General features: G+C 58.8%; 1 protein-coding gene across 1 annotated transcript; it reads left to right on the top strand.

Annotated features, from left to right (window-relative positions):
- The first annotated feature begins 2,483 nt into the window (after positions 1-2,483).
- EPHX3 (epoxide hydrolase 3) lies at positions 2,484-14,021 on the top strand. Its single transcript, XM_077192310.1, has 7 exons — positions 2,484-3,079; positions 6,068-6,321; positions 7,467-7,552; positions 8,435-8,733; positions 10,037-10,140; positions 11,488-11,636; positions 13,252-14,021. Exons 2-7 carry the CDS (start codon positions 6,076-6,078, stop codon positions 13,481-13,483), a joined length of 1,116 nt encoding a protein of 371 aa, XP_077048425.1. The 5' UTR covers positions 2,484-3,079; positions 6,068-6,075; the 3' UTR covers positions 13,484-14,021.
- The last annotated feature ends 3,344 nt before the right edge of the window (positions 14,022-17,365 follow it).

The raw sequence follows: 17,365 nt of genomic DNA, 5'->3' as shown, positions 1-17,365 counted from the left end.
AAAAACCAACAAAAAAAAAAACCCCGGAAAAGGAAAGGAAAAAAAAAAAAAAAAAAAAAAAAAAGGTGGAAAAATATCCCAAAAAAAAAAAAAGAAAAAAAAAATTTTCCTTTTTTTTTTTTTCTCTCTTTTTCCCTCTTTTTTTTTTTTTTTGTTTTTGTTTTTTTTTTTTCTTTTTTCCTGGCCAAAAAAATGATAAAAAAAGGACAAAAAAATGAAAAAAAACACCAAAAAAAAGCAAAAAAAAGTTCGGACTCTCCGTTAAATATCGGAAAAAATTCGGGAATGGGAGCGGGGGCGGGGCTGCCTTACCCCGGAATTCCAAGGTTTTTTTTTCTTTATTTTCCCCTTTTTTCCCTTTTTTCACACCAAAAACAACAAAAAAAACCCCACCAGAATTCCTGGGAATTCCTGGGATTTTCATTCAAATTTTGAATTTTTTTGGGAATTTTTTGGGGAATTTTTTTGTGGGTTTTTTTCCCCAACGGCGGCGAAAAATATGGGAAAAAAACCCCAAAAATTCCCAATTTTTTTTTTTTTTTTGGGTGGATTTGGGCGGATTTGGGGCTTTTTGGGGAGGAATTGGGGGGGGAGGGGGGATGGGGGGAGGGGCGCGGCCCCTCCCCCACCCGCGGCCTCAGGGACTCCCCCCCCCTTTCACCTTTTCCCATTTTCCCCCTCCTTTTTTAAATTCCCTTCCTTTCCCAAAAATTCTCTTTTTTCCCTGATTTTTTCCCCATTTTTTCCCCAATTTTTAAAAAATTTTCCTGATTTTTTTTTATTTTTTCCTGATTTTTTTTTATTTTTCCCTGATTTTTTTTCAATTTTTCTCCTGTTAATTTTCAATTTTCCCCCTGATTTTTTCAATTTCTCCCACTGATTTGTTTCTCTCTAATTTTTCCCTTTTTTTCCCTATTTTTTCCTGATTTTTCTCCATTTTTCCCTGATTTTTTCCTTATTTTTCCTGATTTTTTTCTGATCTTTTCCTGATTTTTTTCCATTTTTCCCTGATTTTTTCCTTATTTTTCCTGATTTTTTTCCATTTTTTTTCCTGATTTTTTTTTCTGATTTTTTCCTGATTTTTTCTACATTTTTTCCTGATTTTTTCTGGTTTTTTTTTTCAAATTTTCCCCCATTTTTTTCTTTTCATTTTCCTTGGTTTTTTTCTTTTATCCCTGATTTTTTCCTTCTTTTCTTTTTTTCTTTTTTCCCTTTTCCACCCCTTTTTTCTCTTTTTTTTCCCATTTTTCTACATTTTTTAAATTTTTCCCTTTTTTTTTTTCTTTTCTCCTCCTCCCATCCCTTTCCCTTTATTTTCCCTGATTTTTTATCATTTTCCCCCCTTTAATTCCATTTTTATTTTCCCCTTCAATTCCTTTTTTACTTTCCCCCTTTTCCTCATTTTAATTTGAATTTCTTCCTTCAAAATTCCCTTTTTTCCCCATTTTTCCCCCCATTTTTCCTCCCTTTTTTCCCCTTTTTTTCCCCATTTTTTCCCCCATTTTTCCCCATTTCCCCCCCGTTTTTTATGAATTTTTAATTTTTTAAATTTTCTCCCTCTTTCCCCCCTTTTCCCCTCCCTCCCCTCCCCCTTTTCCCCCCAAAATCGCCGCCACGCCCGGATTTTTATTTTATTTTATTTTTAAATAATTCCCTTTTTTTCCCATTTTAATTCCCATTTTTTTATTATTTCTCGACCCCTTTTTACCCCAAATCCCGGGAATTCTCCCCGTTTCCCCCTCCCCCCCCCCGGGGTTGGATTAATTATTAATAATTAATTAATTTTATTTGGGTTGGGTTTTTTTCCCCGCCGGGGTTTCGCCGATCGTGGAATAAAAAACGCTGCGAGTTTGGTTTTGTATAAAAAAACACCAAAAAAACAACAAAAAAAAAAAAAAAAAAAAGAATTTTTCAGGTTTTTTATCCCAAAAATCCCCAAAAAAAATTTTAAAAGGGGAGGGGGAGGGGGGGAAAAAAAATGGGCGGGAAAGGGGAAAAAAAATGGGAATTAAAATTACAAATATTTGAATTAAAAGGGGAATTTAAGGGAGTTGAAACCCCCAGAAATTGGGAATTAAAAAATTTAAATTTTTGAATATTTCAGTGGAAATCGACAGAAATTGGGAATTTAAAATCGAAATTTTTAATATTTAAGTGAAAGTTGGCAGAAATTGGAATTTTAAATTTTAAATTTTGAAGGTTTCAGTGGCAATCGACAGAAATTGGGAATTTCAAATCCAAATTTTGAAAATTTTGACAGAAATCGACAGAAATTGAGACTTTTAAAAGTGGAAGTTTTGATGTTTTCAAACCAAAATTTAAATTGATTTTTTTTTTAAATTTTAAAAAATCAAAATTTGATCTGAGTTGGCCAAAAATTGAGATTTTTAAAAAGTGAAGTTTGAGAAATAGAAAGTCTAAAATTGACAGAAATTGAGATTTATTTTTTTTAATTTAAATGGAATTTTTTCAATTGGATTTTTAAATTTTTTAGGGTTTAAATTTGTGAAAAGGGGGAAAGGGGAAAATTGGGGGGAAAACAGAAAAATGAGAAGAGGCCCAAAAAAACCCAAAGTTTTAAAATGGCCAAAAATGTAAAAATAATGGAGGGAAAATTGAATGAAAAACGGGAGGGGGTGAAAAAATTTAAAAAATAGGAAAAAAAAAGGTCCAAATATTAAAAATAAATGAAAATTTTGAGGATAAAAAGGCCCCAAAAGACGAGAAAGGGGCAAAAAAAATGAAAAGTAAAAAGGAGCAAACGGGGAAAAGCCAAAAAACGCCACAAAAAAGTGGAAAAAAAGGAGAAAAAACAAAAAAATCGCCAAAAATGCCCAAACTCCGCCCACAAACGGCCCCGCCCCCTCAGGTGTTCCGGGCCACGCCCCTCGCGCTCTCATTGGTTGGTCCCGGGATGCTCCACCCCCTTTCCCGCGCTGTCCAATCAGCGCTCGGGGGCGGGGCCAGCGCGGTTTGAGGCGGAAGCGGCGCTGGGGGGGGGGCGGGGGCGGTGACAGCGCCGCGATCGCGACAGAGGCGACAGAAATTCCCCCCCGGACCCCCCCCGCTGTCGCGACAGGTCGGTGATGGCGGCGGGAGCCCCGCGATGTCGCGATAGAGGCGGCGGGAAAAGCCTCGGAGCGGAGGGGACGGGGCAATGTCGCGATAGGGGCGGGGACACGGCGGGGGAGGGGACACAGGGCGGGGATGTCGCGATAGGGGCGGGATCGGGAGAGCCCCGCAGCGGCGACAAGGACAAGGACAAGGACAGCTCAATGTCGCGACAGCGCCGCCGGGGAGGGAGACGGCGCCAAGCACGGGGACACTTCAATGTCGTGACATGTCCTGGTGGCCAGGACACCGCGACAGGAGCGCCCCCTTGGGGACAGGGACACCCCCATGTCGTGACAGGGACACGGTGACAGGGACACCCCAGGGACAGGGACACCCCAATGTCGCGACAGGGACACGGTGACAGGGACACCCCCTTGGGGACAGGGCCACCCCGATGTCGTGACATGTTGTGACAAGGACACCATGACAGGGACACTTCAGGGACATCCTCGGGGACAGGGCCACCCCAATGTCGTGACATGTCGTGACAAGGACACGGTGACAGGAGCGCCCCCAGGGGTCAGCCCCGGATGTGGCACCTCAGGGCTGTGGCAGTGACACCCAAGGGTGGGGACACCCGGACAGTGGGGACACCCAAGGGTGGGGACACCCAAGGGTGACACCCAGGGGATGGTGACACAGGGACAATGGGGACACTGGGACAGTGGGGACACCCAGGGGATGGTGACACCCAATGGTGACACCCAAGGGTGGGGACACCTGGACAGTGGGGACACAGGGACAATGGGGACACTCCTGACAGTGGCATCCTGGGGATGGGGACACAGGGACAATGGGGACACGCAAGGGTGGGGACACCCAGACCATGGTGACCACACGTGGCGTCAGACCCTGGGAGTGGTGACAATCCTGATGGGGACACCCAGGGGAGGTGACACCCAAGGAATGGGGACACCCAGACCATGGTGACACCCAAGGAATGGGGACCATTCTGGGTGTGGTGACACCGGGCCAGTGGTGACACCCAGGGGTGGGGACACCGGGACAATGGGGACACCCAGACAATGGGGACACCCAAGGGTGGTGACACCCAGACGATGGTGACACTGGGACAATGGGGACACGGGGACAATGGGGACACCCAGGGGGTGGGGACATCCCTGACAGTGCCACCCTGGGCATGGTGACACTCAGGATGTGGTGACATCCAAGGAATGGGGACATCCTGGGGGTGGTGACACTCAGGACGTGGTGACACCCAGGGGGTGGTGACACTCAGGATGTGGTGGCACCGGGACAACGGTGACACCCAGACAGTGGTGGCACCCAGGGGGTGGTGACATCCAAGGAATGGGGACACCCAGGGGTGGTGGTGACACCCGGGGGTGGTGGTGGTGACACCCCTGACGGTGCCACCCGGGGGCGGTGACAGCCGGAACTGGGACAGGTGGTGGCACAGCCCGGGAACGGCACCGCAGTGGCCTTGGGGACAAGGTGGGGACAGTGGGGACACCCTGGGGACACCCTGGGGGCCCTGGGGACACCCTGGGGACAATGGGGACAATGGGGACACTGTGGAGGCCGTGGGGACACTCTGGGGACAATGGGGACACCCAGGGGACTTTGGGGACACTGAAGGGACTTTGGGGACACTTTGGGGGGCTTTGGGGACAATGGGGACACTGTGGAGGCCGTGGGGACAATGGGGACACTCTGGGGGCTTTGGGGACACTCTGGGGACAATGGGCACAAGGTGGGGACAATGAGGACACCAAGGGGACTTTGGGGACACTTTGGGGGCTTTGGGGACAAGGTGGGGACACTTTGGGGGCTTTGGGGACAATGGGGACAAGGTGGGGACACTGCAGAGGCTGTGGGGACAACCTGGGGACAATGGGGACACTCTGGGGACAATGGGGACCCTCTGGGGACAGGGCCACCCTGGCATGGGGACACCCTGGGGACAATGGGACATTGGTGACGAGGCCACCCTGCCATAGGGGACACCTTGGGGATGGGAGATCCACGTGTGCCCGCAGTGTCCCCACAGTGTCCCCACAGTGTCCCCACATTGTTCCTACATTGTTCCTACATTGTCCCCAGCTGTCCTCGTGTCCCTGTCCCTCTGTCCCCATGTCCCCCCTGGTGTCCCCATGCCTCGACACCTGCTGTCCCCAGCTGTCCCCAGCTGTCCCCGTGTCCCTGCTGTCCTCGCTGTCCCCGTGTCCCTGTGTCCCTCTGTCCCCATGTCCCCGTGTCCCTCTGTCCCCAGCTGTCTCCAGCTGTCCCTCTCTCCCCAGCTGTCCCCGTGTCCCCATGTCCCTGTGTCCCCAGCTGTCCCTCTGTCCCCAGCTGTCCCCATGTCCCTGTGTTCCCATCTGTCCCCATGTCCCTGTGTCCCTCTGTCCCCATCTGTCCCCAGCTGTCCCCAGCTGTCCCCATGTCCCCGTGTCCCCATCTGTCCCCAGCTGTGCCCATGTCCCCATGTCCCCGTGTCCCTGTGTCCCTCTGTCCCCATGTCCCCATGTCCCTCTGTCCCTCTGTCCCCATCTGTCCCCATCTGTCCCCATCTGTCCCCAGCTGTCCCCATCTGTCCCCATCTGTCCCCAGCTGTGCCCATGCCCCTCTGTCCCCATGTCCCCATCTGTCCCCCTCTGTCCCCCTCTGTCCCCAGCTGTCTCCATCTGTCCCCAGCTGTCCCCATCTATCCCCAGCTGTCCCCATCTGTCCCCATGTCCCCGTGTCCCTCTGTCCCCATCTGTCCCCAGCTGTCCCCGTGTCCCCATCTGTCCCCATCTGTCCCCATCTGTCCCCATCTGTCCCCATGTCCCCATCTGTCCCCATCTGTCCCCAGCTGTGCCCATGTCCCCATGTCCCCATCTGTCCCCATCTGTCCCCAGCTGTCCCCAGCTGTCCCCGTGTCCCTGTGTCCCCCTGTCCCCATCTGTCCCCAGCTGTGCCCATGTCCCCATCTGTCCCCATCTGTCCCCAGCTGTGCCCATGCCTCGCCGCCTGCTCTCTCTCCTCCTGGCCCCCACGCGTCTCCTGCTCTCCCTTCGGGCTCTCCTGGCCCGGGGTGGCCTCGCGGTGGCCGCGGTGGCCTCGGGCGCGGCCTTCGCGCTCTGGGCGCTGGCGCTGCTGCTGCGCCGCGGGCCCCGCGCCGCCCTGGGCCGGCAGCGCCGGGACGCGGCCCCGCCCGGGCTCAGCGACGGCGCCTTCGGGGAGCACCGGCACCTGCGCCTCGGGGTACGGGGGGACCGGGGGGACTGGGAGGGTCCTGGGAGGGTCCTGGGGGGTCCTGAGGGAGTCCTGGGCCGTTTTGGGGGGTCTTGGCGTTGATTTGGGGGCGTTTTAGGGGGATTTAGGGGGGGGTTTGGGGGGTCCTGGGGGGATTTTGGCAGGTCCTGAGAGGGTTTGGGTGGGGGTTTGGAGGATTTGGGGGGTATGGGGGGTCTGGGGGGGTCCTGGCGTTGATTTGGGGGCGTTTTAGGGGGATTTGGGGGGGGGGTTGGGGGGTCCTGGGGGGATTTTGGGAGGTCCTGAAGGGGTTTGGGAGGGAGGAGTTGGGGGATTTGGGGGGGATCTCGGGGGGGCTGGGGGATCCTGGGCGGTTCTGGGGGGGTCCTGGCGTTGATTTGGGGGCGTTTTAGGGGGATTTAGGGAGGATTTTGGGGGGTCCTGAAGGGCTTTGGGTGGGGGGTTTGGAGGATTTAGGGGGTCCGGGGGGGTCCTGGGGGGGTCCTGACGTTGATTTGGGGGGTCCTGGGCGGTTTTGGGGGGGTCCCGGCGTTGATTTGGGGGCGTTTTAGGGACATTTTAGGGGGATTTGGGGGGGCTTTTGGGGGGTCCTGGGCGGCTTTGGAGGGGCCCTGGCGTTGATTTGGGGGCGTTTTAGGAGGATTTAGGGGGGGTTTTGGGGGGGTCCTGGGGGGATTTTGGGGGGTCCTGAAGGGGCTTGGGGGGATTTGGGGGGTATTTGGGGGGGGGCTGGGGGGGTCCTGGGCGGTTTGGGGGGGTCCTGGCATTGATTTGGGGGCGTTTTAGGGACATTTTAGGGGGATTTTGGTGCGTCTGGGGGGTCCTGGCGTTGATTTGGGGGTGTTTTAGGGTGATTTAGGGGGGGTTTTGGGGGGTCCTGAGGGGGTTTAGGGGGGGCTTGAGGGGGATTTGGGGGGGCCTGGGGGGTCCTGGGGAAATTCCAGGGGTCCTGGCCTTGATTTGGGGGCATTTTAGGGACATTTTAGGGGGGATTTTGGGGGGTCCTGAGGGGGTTTAGGGGTGAGGGGGTTTAGGGGTGGGGGGGGTTGGGGGACTTGAGGGGCTGATTTGGGGGTGTCCCCCCCCCCCCCAATGTCCCCTGTGTCACCCCAATGTCCCTCGGGTGTCCCCAGAGCTCGGGGCTGCGCCTCCATTACGTCACTCGGGGTCCCCCCGGTGCCCCCCTGATGCTGCTGCTCCACGGCTTCCCCCAGAACTGGTCAGTGCCACCGAGGGGCCCCAAAGTGTCCCCAAAGTGTCCCCAAAGTGTCCCCAGGGGTCCTCAGATGTCACCTGGGTCTCCCACGGGTCCCCCAAGGTGTCCCTGGGTGTCCCCAAGAGTTCCCAGGTGCCCCCAGGCGTCTCCCATGGGTCCCCCCAAGGTGTCCCCAAGGGTCCCTCAAATGTCCCCAGGTGTCCCCCAGCTGTCCCCACACCCCCCTCCTCCTGTCCCCTTGGTGTCACCACTGCCCCACGGTGTCCCCAAGTGTCCCTCAAGCGTCCCCATGTCCCTCAGGTGTCCCCACACCCCCTCTGCCCCATCCCCCTGGTGTCCTCGGTGTCCCCAGGTGTCCCCAGTGTTCCCAAGGTGTCACCGCTGTCCCTGGGTGTCCCCAAGGTGTCCCCAAGGTGTCCCCAGGTGTCCCAGGTGTCACCGCTGTCCCCGGGTGTCCCCAAGTGTCCCAGGTGTCACCGCTGTCCCCGGGTGTCCCCAAGGTGTCACCGCTGTCCCCAGTGTCCCCAGGTGTCCCCGCTGTCCCCAGGTGTCCCCGCTGTCCCCAAGGTGTCACCACTGTCCCCAAGGTGTCACCACTGTCCCCGCTGTCCCTGGTGTCCCCGGTGTCCCCAAGGTGTCCCCACTGTCCCCAGGTGTCCCCAGTGTCCCCAAGGTGTCACCGCTGTCCCCGGCTGTCCCCGCTGTCCCCAAGGTGTCCCCAGTGTCCCCAAGGTGTCCCCGCTGTCCCCAGGTGTCCCCGCTGTCCACAAGGTGTCCCCGCTGTCCCCAGGTGTCCCCGCTGTCCCCAGGTGTCCTCGCTGTCCCCAGTGTCCCCGGGTGTCCCCGCTGTCCCCAAGGTGTCCCCGCTGTCCCCGCTGTCCCCAGGTTCTGCTGGCGCCACCTGATGCAGGAGTTCAGCGCCCGGTTCCGGGTGGTGGCCCTGGACCTGCGCGGCTACGGGGACTCGGAGAAGCCTCCGGGCAGGGACAGCTACCGGCTGGAGCTGCTCCTCGGGGACATCCGCGACGTCATCGAGGCCCTGGGGACGCCGGCGGCCGCCCCGCGCTGCGTCCTGGTGGGGCACGACTGGGGAGGGGTCCTGGCCTGGGAGGTGGCCTCGAGCCACCCCCGGCTGGTGGAGAAGCTGGTGGTGATGGACGCGCCCCACAGGGGCGTGATGGCAGGTGACAAGGGAGGGACAGCGGGGATAGAGGGGACACGAGGGGGTGTTGGGGACAGCAGGGACAGAGGGGACACGAGGGGGTGTTGGGGACATTGGGGGCATTGAGGGGATTGGGGACATTGGGGGCATTGGGGGCATTGGGACATTGAGGATATTGGGGACACTGGGGACACTTGGAGATGTTGGGGACATTGGGGGCATTGGGGAAAATGGGGGCATTGGGGACATTGGGGACACTTGCGGATGTTTGGGACATTGGGGGCATTGGGTGCATTGGGGACACTGGGGACACTTGGGGATGTTGGGGATACTGGGGACATTGAGAGCATTGGGGACATCGAGGATCTTGGGGACATTGGGGGCATTGGGACATTGGGGATATGGGGGACACTGGGGACACTTGGGGATGTTGGGGACATTGGGGGCATTGGGACATTGAGGATATTGGGGACACTTGGAGATGTTGGGGACATTGGGGGCATTGGGGACACTGGGGACGTTGGGGACACTGGTGACGTTGGGGACATTGGGGACACTGGCGACGTTGAGGACGCTGGGGACACTGGGGACATTTGGGATAATGGGGGCATTGGGGACATTGGTATTGGGGACATTGGGGATGTTGGGGACATTGGGACATTGGCGACATTGGGGACACGAGGGGACAGCGGGGACACTGGGGACACTTGGGGATGTTGGGGACATTGGGGATGCTGGGGACATTGGGTGCATTGGGGACACTGGGGACACGGGATATTGGGGACATTGGGGACATTGGGGACACGAGGAGATATTGGGGACATTGGGGATGTTGGGGACATTGGGGATGTTGGGGACATTGGGGACACTGGGGACACTTGCAGATGTTGGGGACATTGGGGGCATTGGGGACACAAGGTGATGTTGGGGATACTGGGGACATTGAGAGCATTGGGGACATTGAGGATGCTGGGGACATTGGGACATTGGGGACGCTGGGGACGCTGGGGACATTTGGGATAATGGGGGCATTGGGGACACTGGGGACACAAGGAGATATTGGGGTCATTGGGACATTGGGGATATGGGGGACACTGGGGACACTTGGGGATGTTGGGGACATTTGGGATAATGGGGCACTGGGGACACGAGGGGACAGCAGGGACAGTGGGGACTCTGGGGACACGAAGGGACATTGGGGATACTGGGGACGCTCTGGGCACTGGGGACACTGGGGGCATGGGGGATATTGGTGACATTGGAGGTGTCCCTGTCCCCCCTGGTGGCCCTGTCCCCACGGTGTCCCCTCGCTGTCCCTGTGCCAGCCTTCACCGCCCGTCACCCGTCGCAGCTGCTCCGTTCCTGTTACATGTTCCTGTTCCAGCTGCCCTGGCTGCCCGAGCTGCTGCTGTCCCTGGCCGACTTCCAGGTCAGACTGTCCCCTCTGTCACCTCTGTCCCCTCCCTGTCACCTCTGTCACCTGCCTGTCCCCTCTGTCCTCTCCCTGTCCCCCTCTGTCACCTCTGTGCCTCCTCTGTCACCTCTGTCCCCTCCCTGTCCCCTCCATCCCCTCTCTGTCCCCTCCCTGTCCCCTCTGTCACCTCCCTGTCCCCTCTGTCACCTCTGTCACCTCCCTGTCACCTCTGTGCCCTCCCTGTCCCCTCTCTGTCCCCTCCATTCCCTCCCTGTCCCCTCTCTGTCCCCTCCTGGTCACCTCTGTCACCTCCCTGTCACCTCTGTGCCCTCCCTGTCCCCTCTCTGTCCCCTCCGTTCCTTCCCTGTCCCCTCTCTGTGCCCTCCCCGTCCCCTCCCTGTCCCCTCTGTCCCCTCCATCCCCTCCCTGTCACCTCTGTCCCCCTCTGTCACCTCCCTGTCACCTGCCTGTCCCCTCTGTCACCTCTGTCCCCTCCCTGTCCCCTCTGCCCCCTCCCTGTCCCCTCTGTCCCCTCCCTGTCCCCTCGGTGCCATCTCCCACCCCAGGGAGCTCCTCAACAAGTCCCCAAAGGGACAATGCCCAACCCCAAAGCTTTGTCCCCCTCTTTGTCCCCAATTTCGGGGGTGCTGTCACCACCCAGACCTCGTGTCCCCCTCTTTGTCCCCAATTTCGGGGGTTTGGTGCCCCCCAGCCCCATTTCCCCCATTTTGTCCCCAATTTTGGGGTTCCTGGCACCCCCCAACCTCCATTTTGTCCCCGTTTTATCCCCAACTTTTTGGAGTCCTACTCCCCCTCAGCCCCAATTTCCCCCATTTTGTCCCCAACTTTTGGGGTCTCTGTTTTTGAGCCTTGATGTCACCCAGACCTCACATCCTCCATTTTCTCATCATTCCTCCCATTTTGTCCCCAATTTTGGGGGTCCTGACACTCCCAACCCCCATTTCCCCATTTTGTCCCCAATTTTGGGTGCCCCCCCCTCGGTGTGCCCAATTTTGGGTGTTCCCCCACTTTGTCCCCGATTTTCTGTGTCCCCAGTTCTTGGTGTGCCCCCAGCTTTGCTTTCCCCCATTTTGTCCCCAAATTTTCAGGGTCCTGACACTCCCAACCCCCATTTCCCCCATTTTGACCCCAATTTTGGGTTTTCTGGCAACTCCCCAACCTCCATTTTGTCCCCATTTTGTCCCCAACTTTTGGGGTCTCCCTTTTTGGGAGCCTTGATGTCACCCAGACCTCACATCCTCCATTTTCTCATCATTCCTCCCATTTTGTCCCCAATTTTTGGGGTCCTGACACTCCCACCCCCAATTTCCCCCGTTTTGTCCCCAATTTTGGGGTCCCCAGCTGGTGCGGTGGTTCCTGACCAGCGCCCAGACCGGCATCCAGGATCCGGCCCGGCGCCTCTCGGAGCAGGAGCTCGACTCGTACCTGTTCGGCCTCGCCCAGCCCGGGGGGCTCAGCCCCCCCATCCACTACTACCGCAACCTCTTCCGGTGGGCGGGGCCGCCCCATTGGGTGACCCCACCTGGGGGTGGGACCCCATTGGGTGACCCCACTTGGGGGGTGGGACCCCATTGGGTGACCCCGCCTGGGGGTGGGACCCCATTGGGTGACCCCGCCTGGGGGTGGGACCCCATTGGGTGGTGGGACCCCATTGGGTGATCTCAGTTGGGTTTGAGTGGTCCCAGTTGGGTTTGGGATGTTCCCAGTTCGGTTCTCTTGGGTTGGGCGGTCCCAGTTGGGTGGTGGGACCCCATTGGGTGACCCCAGTTGGGTGGTGGGACCCCATTGGGTGACCCCGCTTGGGGGTGGGACCCCATTGGGTGACCCCAGTTGGGTTTGGGTTCTCCCACTTGGGTGGTGGGACCCCATTGGGTGACCCCGCCTGGGGGGTGGGACCCCATTGGGTGACCCCAGTGGGGTGGTGGGACCCCATTGGGTGGTCCCAGTTGGGTTTGAGTGGTCCCAGTTGGGTTTGGAATGTTCTCAGTTGCTCAGTTGGGTTCTCTTGGGTTGGGCGGTCCCAGTTGGGTGGTGGGACCCCATTGGGTGGCTCCAGTTGGGTTTGGGATGTTCCCAGTTGGGTTTGGATGATCCCAGTTGGGTTTGGGTTCTCCCAGTTGGGTTCTCTTGGGTTGGGTGGTCCCAGTTGGGTTTGGAATGATCCCAGTTGGGTGGTGGGACCCCATTGGGTGACCCCAGTTGGGTTTGGGTTCTTCCCAGTTGGGTTCTCTTGGGTTGGGTGGTCCCAGTTGGGTTTGGGTTCTCCCAATTGGGGGGTGGGACCCCATTGGGTGACCCCAGTTGGGTTTGGGATGTTCCCAGTTGAGTTCTCTTAGGTTGGGTGGTGGGACCCCATTGGGTGACCCCAGTTGGGTTTGGGTTCTTCCAGTTGGGTTTGGATGACCCCAGTTGGGTTTTCTTGGGTTGGGTGGTCTCAGTTGGGTTTGGATGATCCCAGTTGGGTTTGGAATTTTCTCAGTTGGGTTCTCTTGCGTTGGGCGGTCCCAGTTGGGTGGTGGGACCCCATTGGGTGACCCCAGTTGGGTTTGGGTTCTCCCAGTTGGGTTCTCTTGGGTTGGGTGGTCTCAGTTGGGTTTGGAATGTTCCCAGTTGGGTTATCTTGGGTTGGTTGTTTCCAGTTGGGTTTGAGTTCTCCCAGTTGGGTGGTGGGACCCCATTGGGTGGTCCCAGTTGGGTTTGGGTTCTTCCAGTTGGGTTTGGGATGTTCCCAGTTGGGTTTGGGATGTTCCCAGTTGGGTTCTCTTGGGTTGGGTGCTCTCAGTTTGGTTTGGGTTCTCCCAGTTGGGTTTGAGTGGTCCCAGCTGGGTGGTGGGACCCCATTGGGTGCTCTCGGTTGGGTTTGGAATGATCCCAATTGGGTTTGGGTTCTCCCAGTTGGGTTTGGGTTCTCCCAGTTGGGTTTGGATGATCCCAGTTGGGTTCTCTCGGGTTGGGTGCTCCACGTTCGGGTGGTGGGACCTCATTGGGTGTTCCCAGTTGGGTTTGGGATGATCCCAGCTGCCCACAGGTGTCCCTCACCTGTCCCCAAGGTGTCCCCAAGTTGTCCCCAGGTGTCCCTGACCTGTCCCCTCCCCCCCTTTCCAGGGCCACGCCCATCCCCCGGGAGCCGCCCCCTCCCCCCACGCTGCTGCTCTGGGGCTCCCGCGACGCCTTCCTGGACCCGCGCCTTGGCCCCGCCCACATGCGCTGGCTCCGCCCCTCCGCCCGCCTCCGCCTCCTGCCCGGCGCCTCCCATTGGCTGCCCGAGGAGAGGCCCCGCCTCCTGGCCAAGCTGATTGGAGAGTTCCTGGGGGGAGGGGCCGAGGAGGGGTCGTAGCCACGCCCAGGGTGGGGGGAGGGGGGGTGGGGGAGGGAATCCCAACATCTGGAGGGGGGAGGGGGTGGGACCTCAACATCTGGAGAGGGGTGGGACCCCCAACATCTGGAATGGAGACCCCCCAAGGTGGGGACCCCAACATCTGGAATGGGGATCCCCAATGTTGGGAGGGTCCTGGTGAGGACCCCAACATCTGGAATGGGGACATCAGCATCTGGAATGGGGACCCCCAACGTCTGGACGGAGACCCTCAAGGCCGGCATGGGCGCCCCCAACATCTGGATGGGGACCCTTGGAGGGTGATGGATGGGACCCCCCCCAGAATGTGAGCAGAGGCGTCAACATCTGGATGAGGACCCCATGGTCAGGGGTGGGGACCCCCAACATCTGGAATAGACTCCTCCCCCCAACATCTGGAACAGGGACGTGAACATCTGGGACGGGGACCCCAAGTGCAGGGGTGGGGACCCCCAACATCTGGAAGAGACCCCCCCCAACATCTGGAATGGGGACCCCAAATAAATCGGGGTGACGCCAAAAAAAAAAAAAGGGGGAGGGGCTTTTGTGGGGGGAGGGGTGGTGAGAAATTTGGGGTGCTGGGGGTGGGGGATGGGTGGGAATTTTGGGGGGGGTGGGGGGGATGGGAATTCGGGGTGGGGGGAGGGGCGCGGTGATTTTTGGGTCCCTCCCCTCCCCCCCCGGGCCCGCTCTAAGCCTCTTAAGGGGCCCCGGCGGCCGCGGATTAACGGGGGGGGGGGGAGGGGGGGGGGGAGGGGCAGGGGGTGGGGGAGGGGCAGCGCGGGGTTCCCCCCCCCCCCCCCCCCCCCCCAATCCCAGCCCGTGCCCGGCCCCGCCCCTCCCCCACTCCCAGTTCAACCAGTTGGACCGGCCGGACCGGGGGGGGGAGGGGCGGGGCCCCGCGTGTGCCCCTCCCCCCCACCCACACCCCGCGGGGGGGGCACCGGAGGCGGCCCCAAATCCCCGAGGGTGTCCCCAAATCCCTGAGGGTGTCCCCAAACCCCCCCGGTGTCCCCAAAACCCTGAGGTGTCCCCAAAACCCTGAGGGTGTCCCCAAACCCCCCCAATGTCCCCTCTGTGTCCCTTTGGTGTCCCCAAAACCCCGAGGGTGTCCCCAAAACCCCGAGGGTGTCCCCAAATCCCTGAGGTGTCCCCAAACACCCCCCGGTGTCCCCAAAACCCCGAGGGTGTCCCCAAAACCCCGAGGGTGTCCCCAAATCCCTGAGGTGTCCCCAAACCCCCCCAATGTCCCCTCTGTGTCCCTTTGGTGTTCCCAAATCCCCCTCAATGTCCCCAAATCCCCCCCAGTGTCCCCAAATCCCTGAGGGTGTCCCCAAACCCCCCCGGTGTCCCCAAAACCCCCCCGGTGTCCCCAAATCCCTGAGGGTGTCCCCAAACCCCCCCAGTGTCCCCTCTGTGTCCCTTTGGTGTCCCCAAATCCCCCCCAGTGTCCCCAAACCCCTGCAGGGCCACCATTGGTGTCCCCTCTGTGTCCCTTTGGTGTCCCCAAATCCCTGAGGTGTCCCCAAATCCCCCCCTCTGTGTCCCCAGCCCACGTCCCCAAATCCCCTCCAGGTCCTTTCCTGTGTCCCCTCCCTGTCCCCAAACCCCCTCCGTGTCCCTCTCGTGTCCCCAAATCCCCGTGGTGCCACCCAAGGTGTCCCCAAGTCCCCTCCATGTCCCCATCGTGTCCCTCTCATGTCCCCAAATCCCCCCCAGGTCCCTTCTTGTGTCCCCATCGTGTCCCTCTCATGTCCCCAAGTCCCCTCAGTGCCACACTCGGTGTCCCTTTGGTGTCCCCAAATCCCCTCGGTGCCATCTGAGGTGTCCCTTTGGTGTCCCCGGAGTCCCCCAGTGTCCCCTCCATGTCCCCTCTGTGTCCCTTTGGTGTCCCCAGGTCCCCTCCAGGTCCCTTTTCTGTGTCCCCTCCATGTCCCCATCGTGTCCCCAAGTCCCCGCCCTGTGTCACTCCCGTGTCCCCATGTCCCTCTCCGTGTCCCTGCTGATGCCACCTTGTCCCTTCCATGTCCCCACCATGGCCCCGTGTCCCTGTCCCCGTCCCTGTCACTGCCATGTCCCTGTGTCCCCTCAGTGTCCCCATCCCTGTCCCCGTGTCCCTGTCCCTGTCCCCATCCCTGTCACCGCCTGTCCCCATGTCCCCTCAGTGTCCCCTCAGTGTCCCCATCCCTGTCCCTGTGCCCATCCCTGTCCCTGTCCCCATCCCTGTCCCTGTCCCCTCAGTGTCCCCATCCCTGTCCCTCTCTCTGTCCCCCTCCCTGTCCCCTCAGTGTCCCCATCCCTGTCCCCTCCCTGTCCCCTCCTGTCCCCGCCATGTCCCCCCCCCGTGTCCCGTGTCTGTCCCCGTTGCCATGGCCACGGCGGAAAAATAGGACACGGGGAGGGGCCGGGGGACACCGGACACGGGGACAGGGACACGGACACACGGACACTGACAGGGACACACGGACACGGGGACAGGGACACGGACACATGGACACCGACAGGGACACATGGACAGCAACAGGGACACCGGACACGGGGACAGGGACACGGACACACGGACACCAACAGGGACACACAGACACTGACAGGGACACACGGACACAGGGACACCAACAGGGACACACGGACACAGGGACAGACATGGGGACACCAACAGGGACACACGGACACGGGGACAGGGACACACGGACACGGGGACAGGGACACACGGACAGCAACAGGGACACACAGACACTGACAGGGACACGGACACACGGACACTGAGAGGGACACATGGACACAGGGACACCGACAGGGACACACGGACACCTACAGGGACACACGGACACGGGGACAGGGACACCAGACACGGGGACAGGGACACGGACACACGGACACCAACAGGGACACACGGACACTGACAGGGACACCAGACACGGGGACAGTGACACGGGGACAGGGAGAGGGACACGGGGACAGGGACAGGGACACAGACATGGGGACACATGGACACCAACAGGGACACCAGACAGGGGGACAGGGACACGGACATGGGGACACGGACAGGGACACGGGGACAGGGACACGGGGACAGGGACAGGGACACGGGGACACAGACATGGGGACAGTGACAGGGACATGGGGAGAAGGACAGGGACATGGGGATACCAGACATGGGGACATTATTAGGGACACGGGGACAATGGACACAGACACGGGGAGGGACCGGGGGACACCGGACATGGGGACACCGACATGGGGACGTTGACATGGACATGGGGACACTGACACGGACATGGGGACACCAGACATGGACAGGAGGACAGGAGGGGACACAGGACATGGACAGGGGGACACGGACATGGGGAGGGGACATCAAACACGGACATGGGGACACAGGACACGGACAGGAGGACACGGGGACACTGAAATGGACGTGGGGACATGGGGACACCGGCCATGGACAAAGGGACACTGGAATGGACACGGGGATACCAGACACGGACAGGGGGACACCGACAAGGGGACATCAGACACGGACGTGGGGACATGGGGACAATGACACAGACAGGGGGACACCGGACACGGACATGGGGACACCAGCACAGACATGAGGACACGGACATGGGGATAGGGGGACAATGACACAGACATGGGGACACCGGACACGGACACGAGGACACGGACATGGGGACAGGGGGGGACACCTGGCACAGACAGGGGGACACTGGTACAGACAGGTGGACACTGAGACGGACAAAGGGACACCGAAATGGACGCGGGGACGCGGGGGGGACACCGGACACGGACATGGGGACACGGACACGGACACACGAGGGGGACACGGGGACATTCCCAGTGCTCCCAGTATTCCCAGTATCC

This window comes from Agelaius phoeniceus, chromosome 32 (assembly GCF_051311805.1).
Source record: "Agelaius phoeniceus isolate bAgePho1 chromosome 32, bAgePho1.hap1, whole genome shotgun sequence".
Lineage (NCBI taxonomy): Eukaryota > Metazoa > Chordata > Aves > Passeriformes > Icteridae > Agelaius > Agelaius phoeniceus.
Note: the sequence above shows the minus strand (reverse complement) of the source record. Positions and strands in the feature narration are given on the sequence as shown.

Coding starts and splice junctions, on each gene's coding strand:
- EPHX3 (XM_077192310.1), top strand. CDS start 6,076: ATGCCTCGCCGCCTGCTCTCTCTCCTCCTGGCCCCCACGCGTCTCCTG. Junction 6,322..7,466: donor ACCGGCACCTGCGCCTCGGG/GTACGGGGGGAC, acceptor GGGTGTCCCCAG/AGCTCGGGGCTGCGCCTCCA. Junction 8,734..10,036: donor CCACAGGGGCGTGATGGCAG/GTGACAAGGGAG, acceptor TCCCTGTGCCAG/CCTTCACCGCCCGTCACCCG.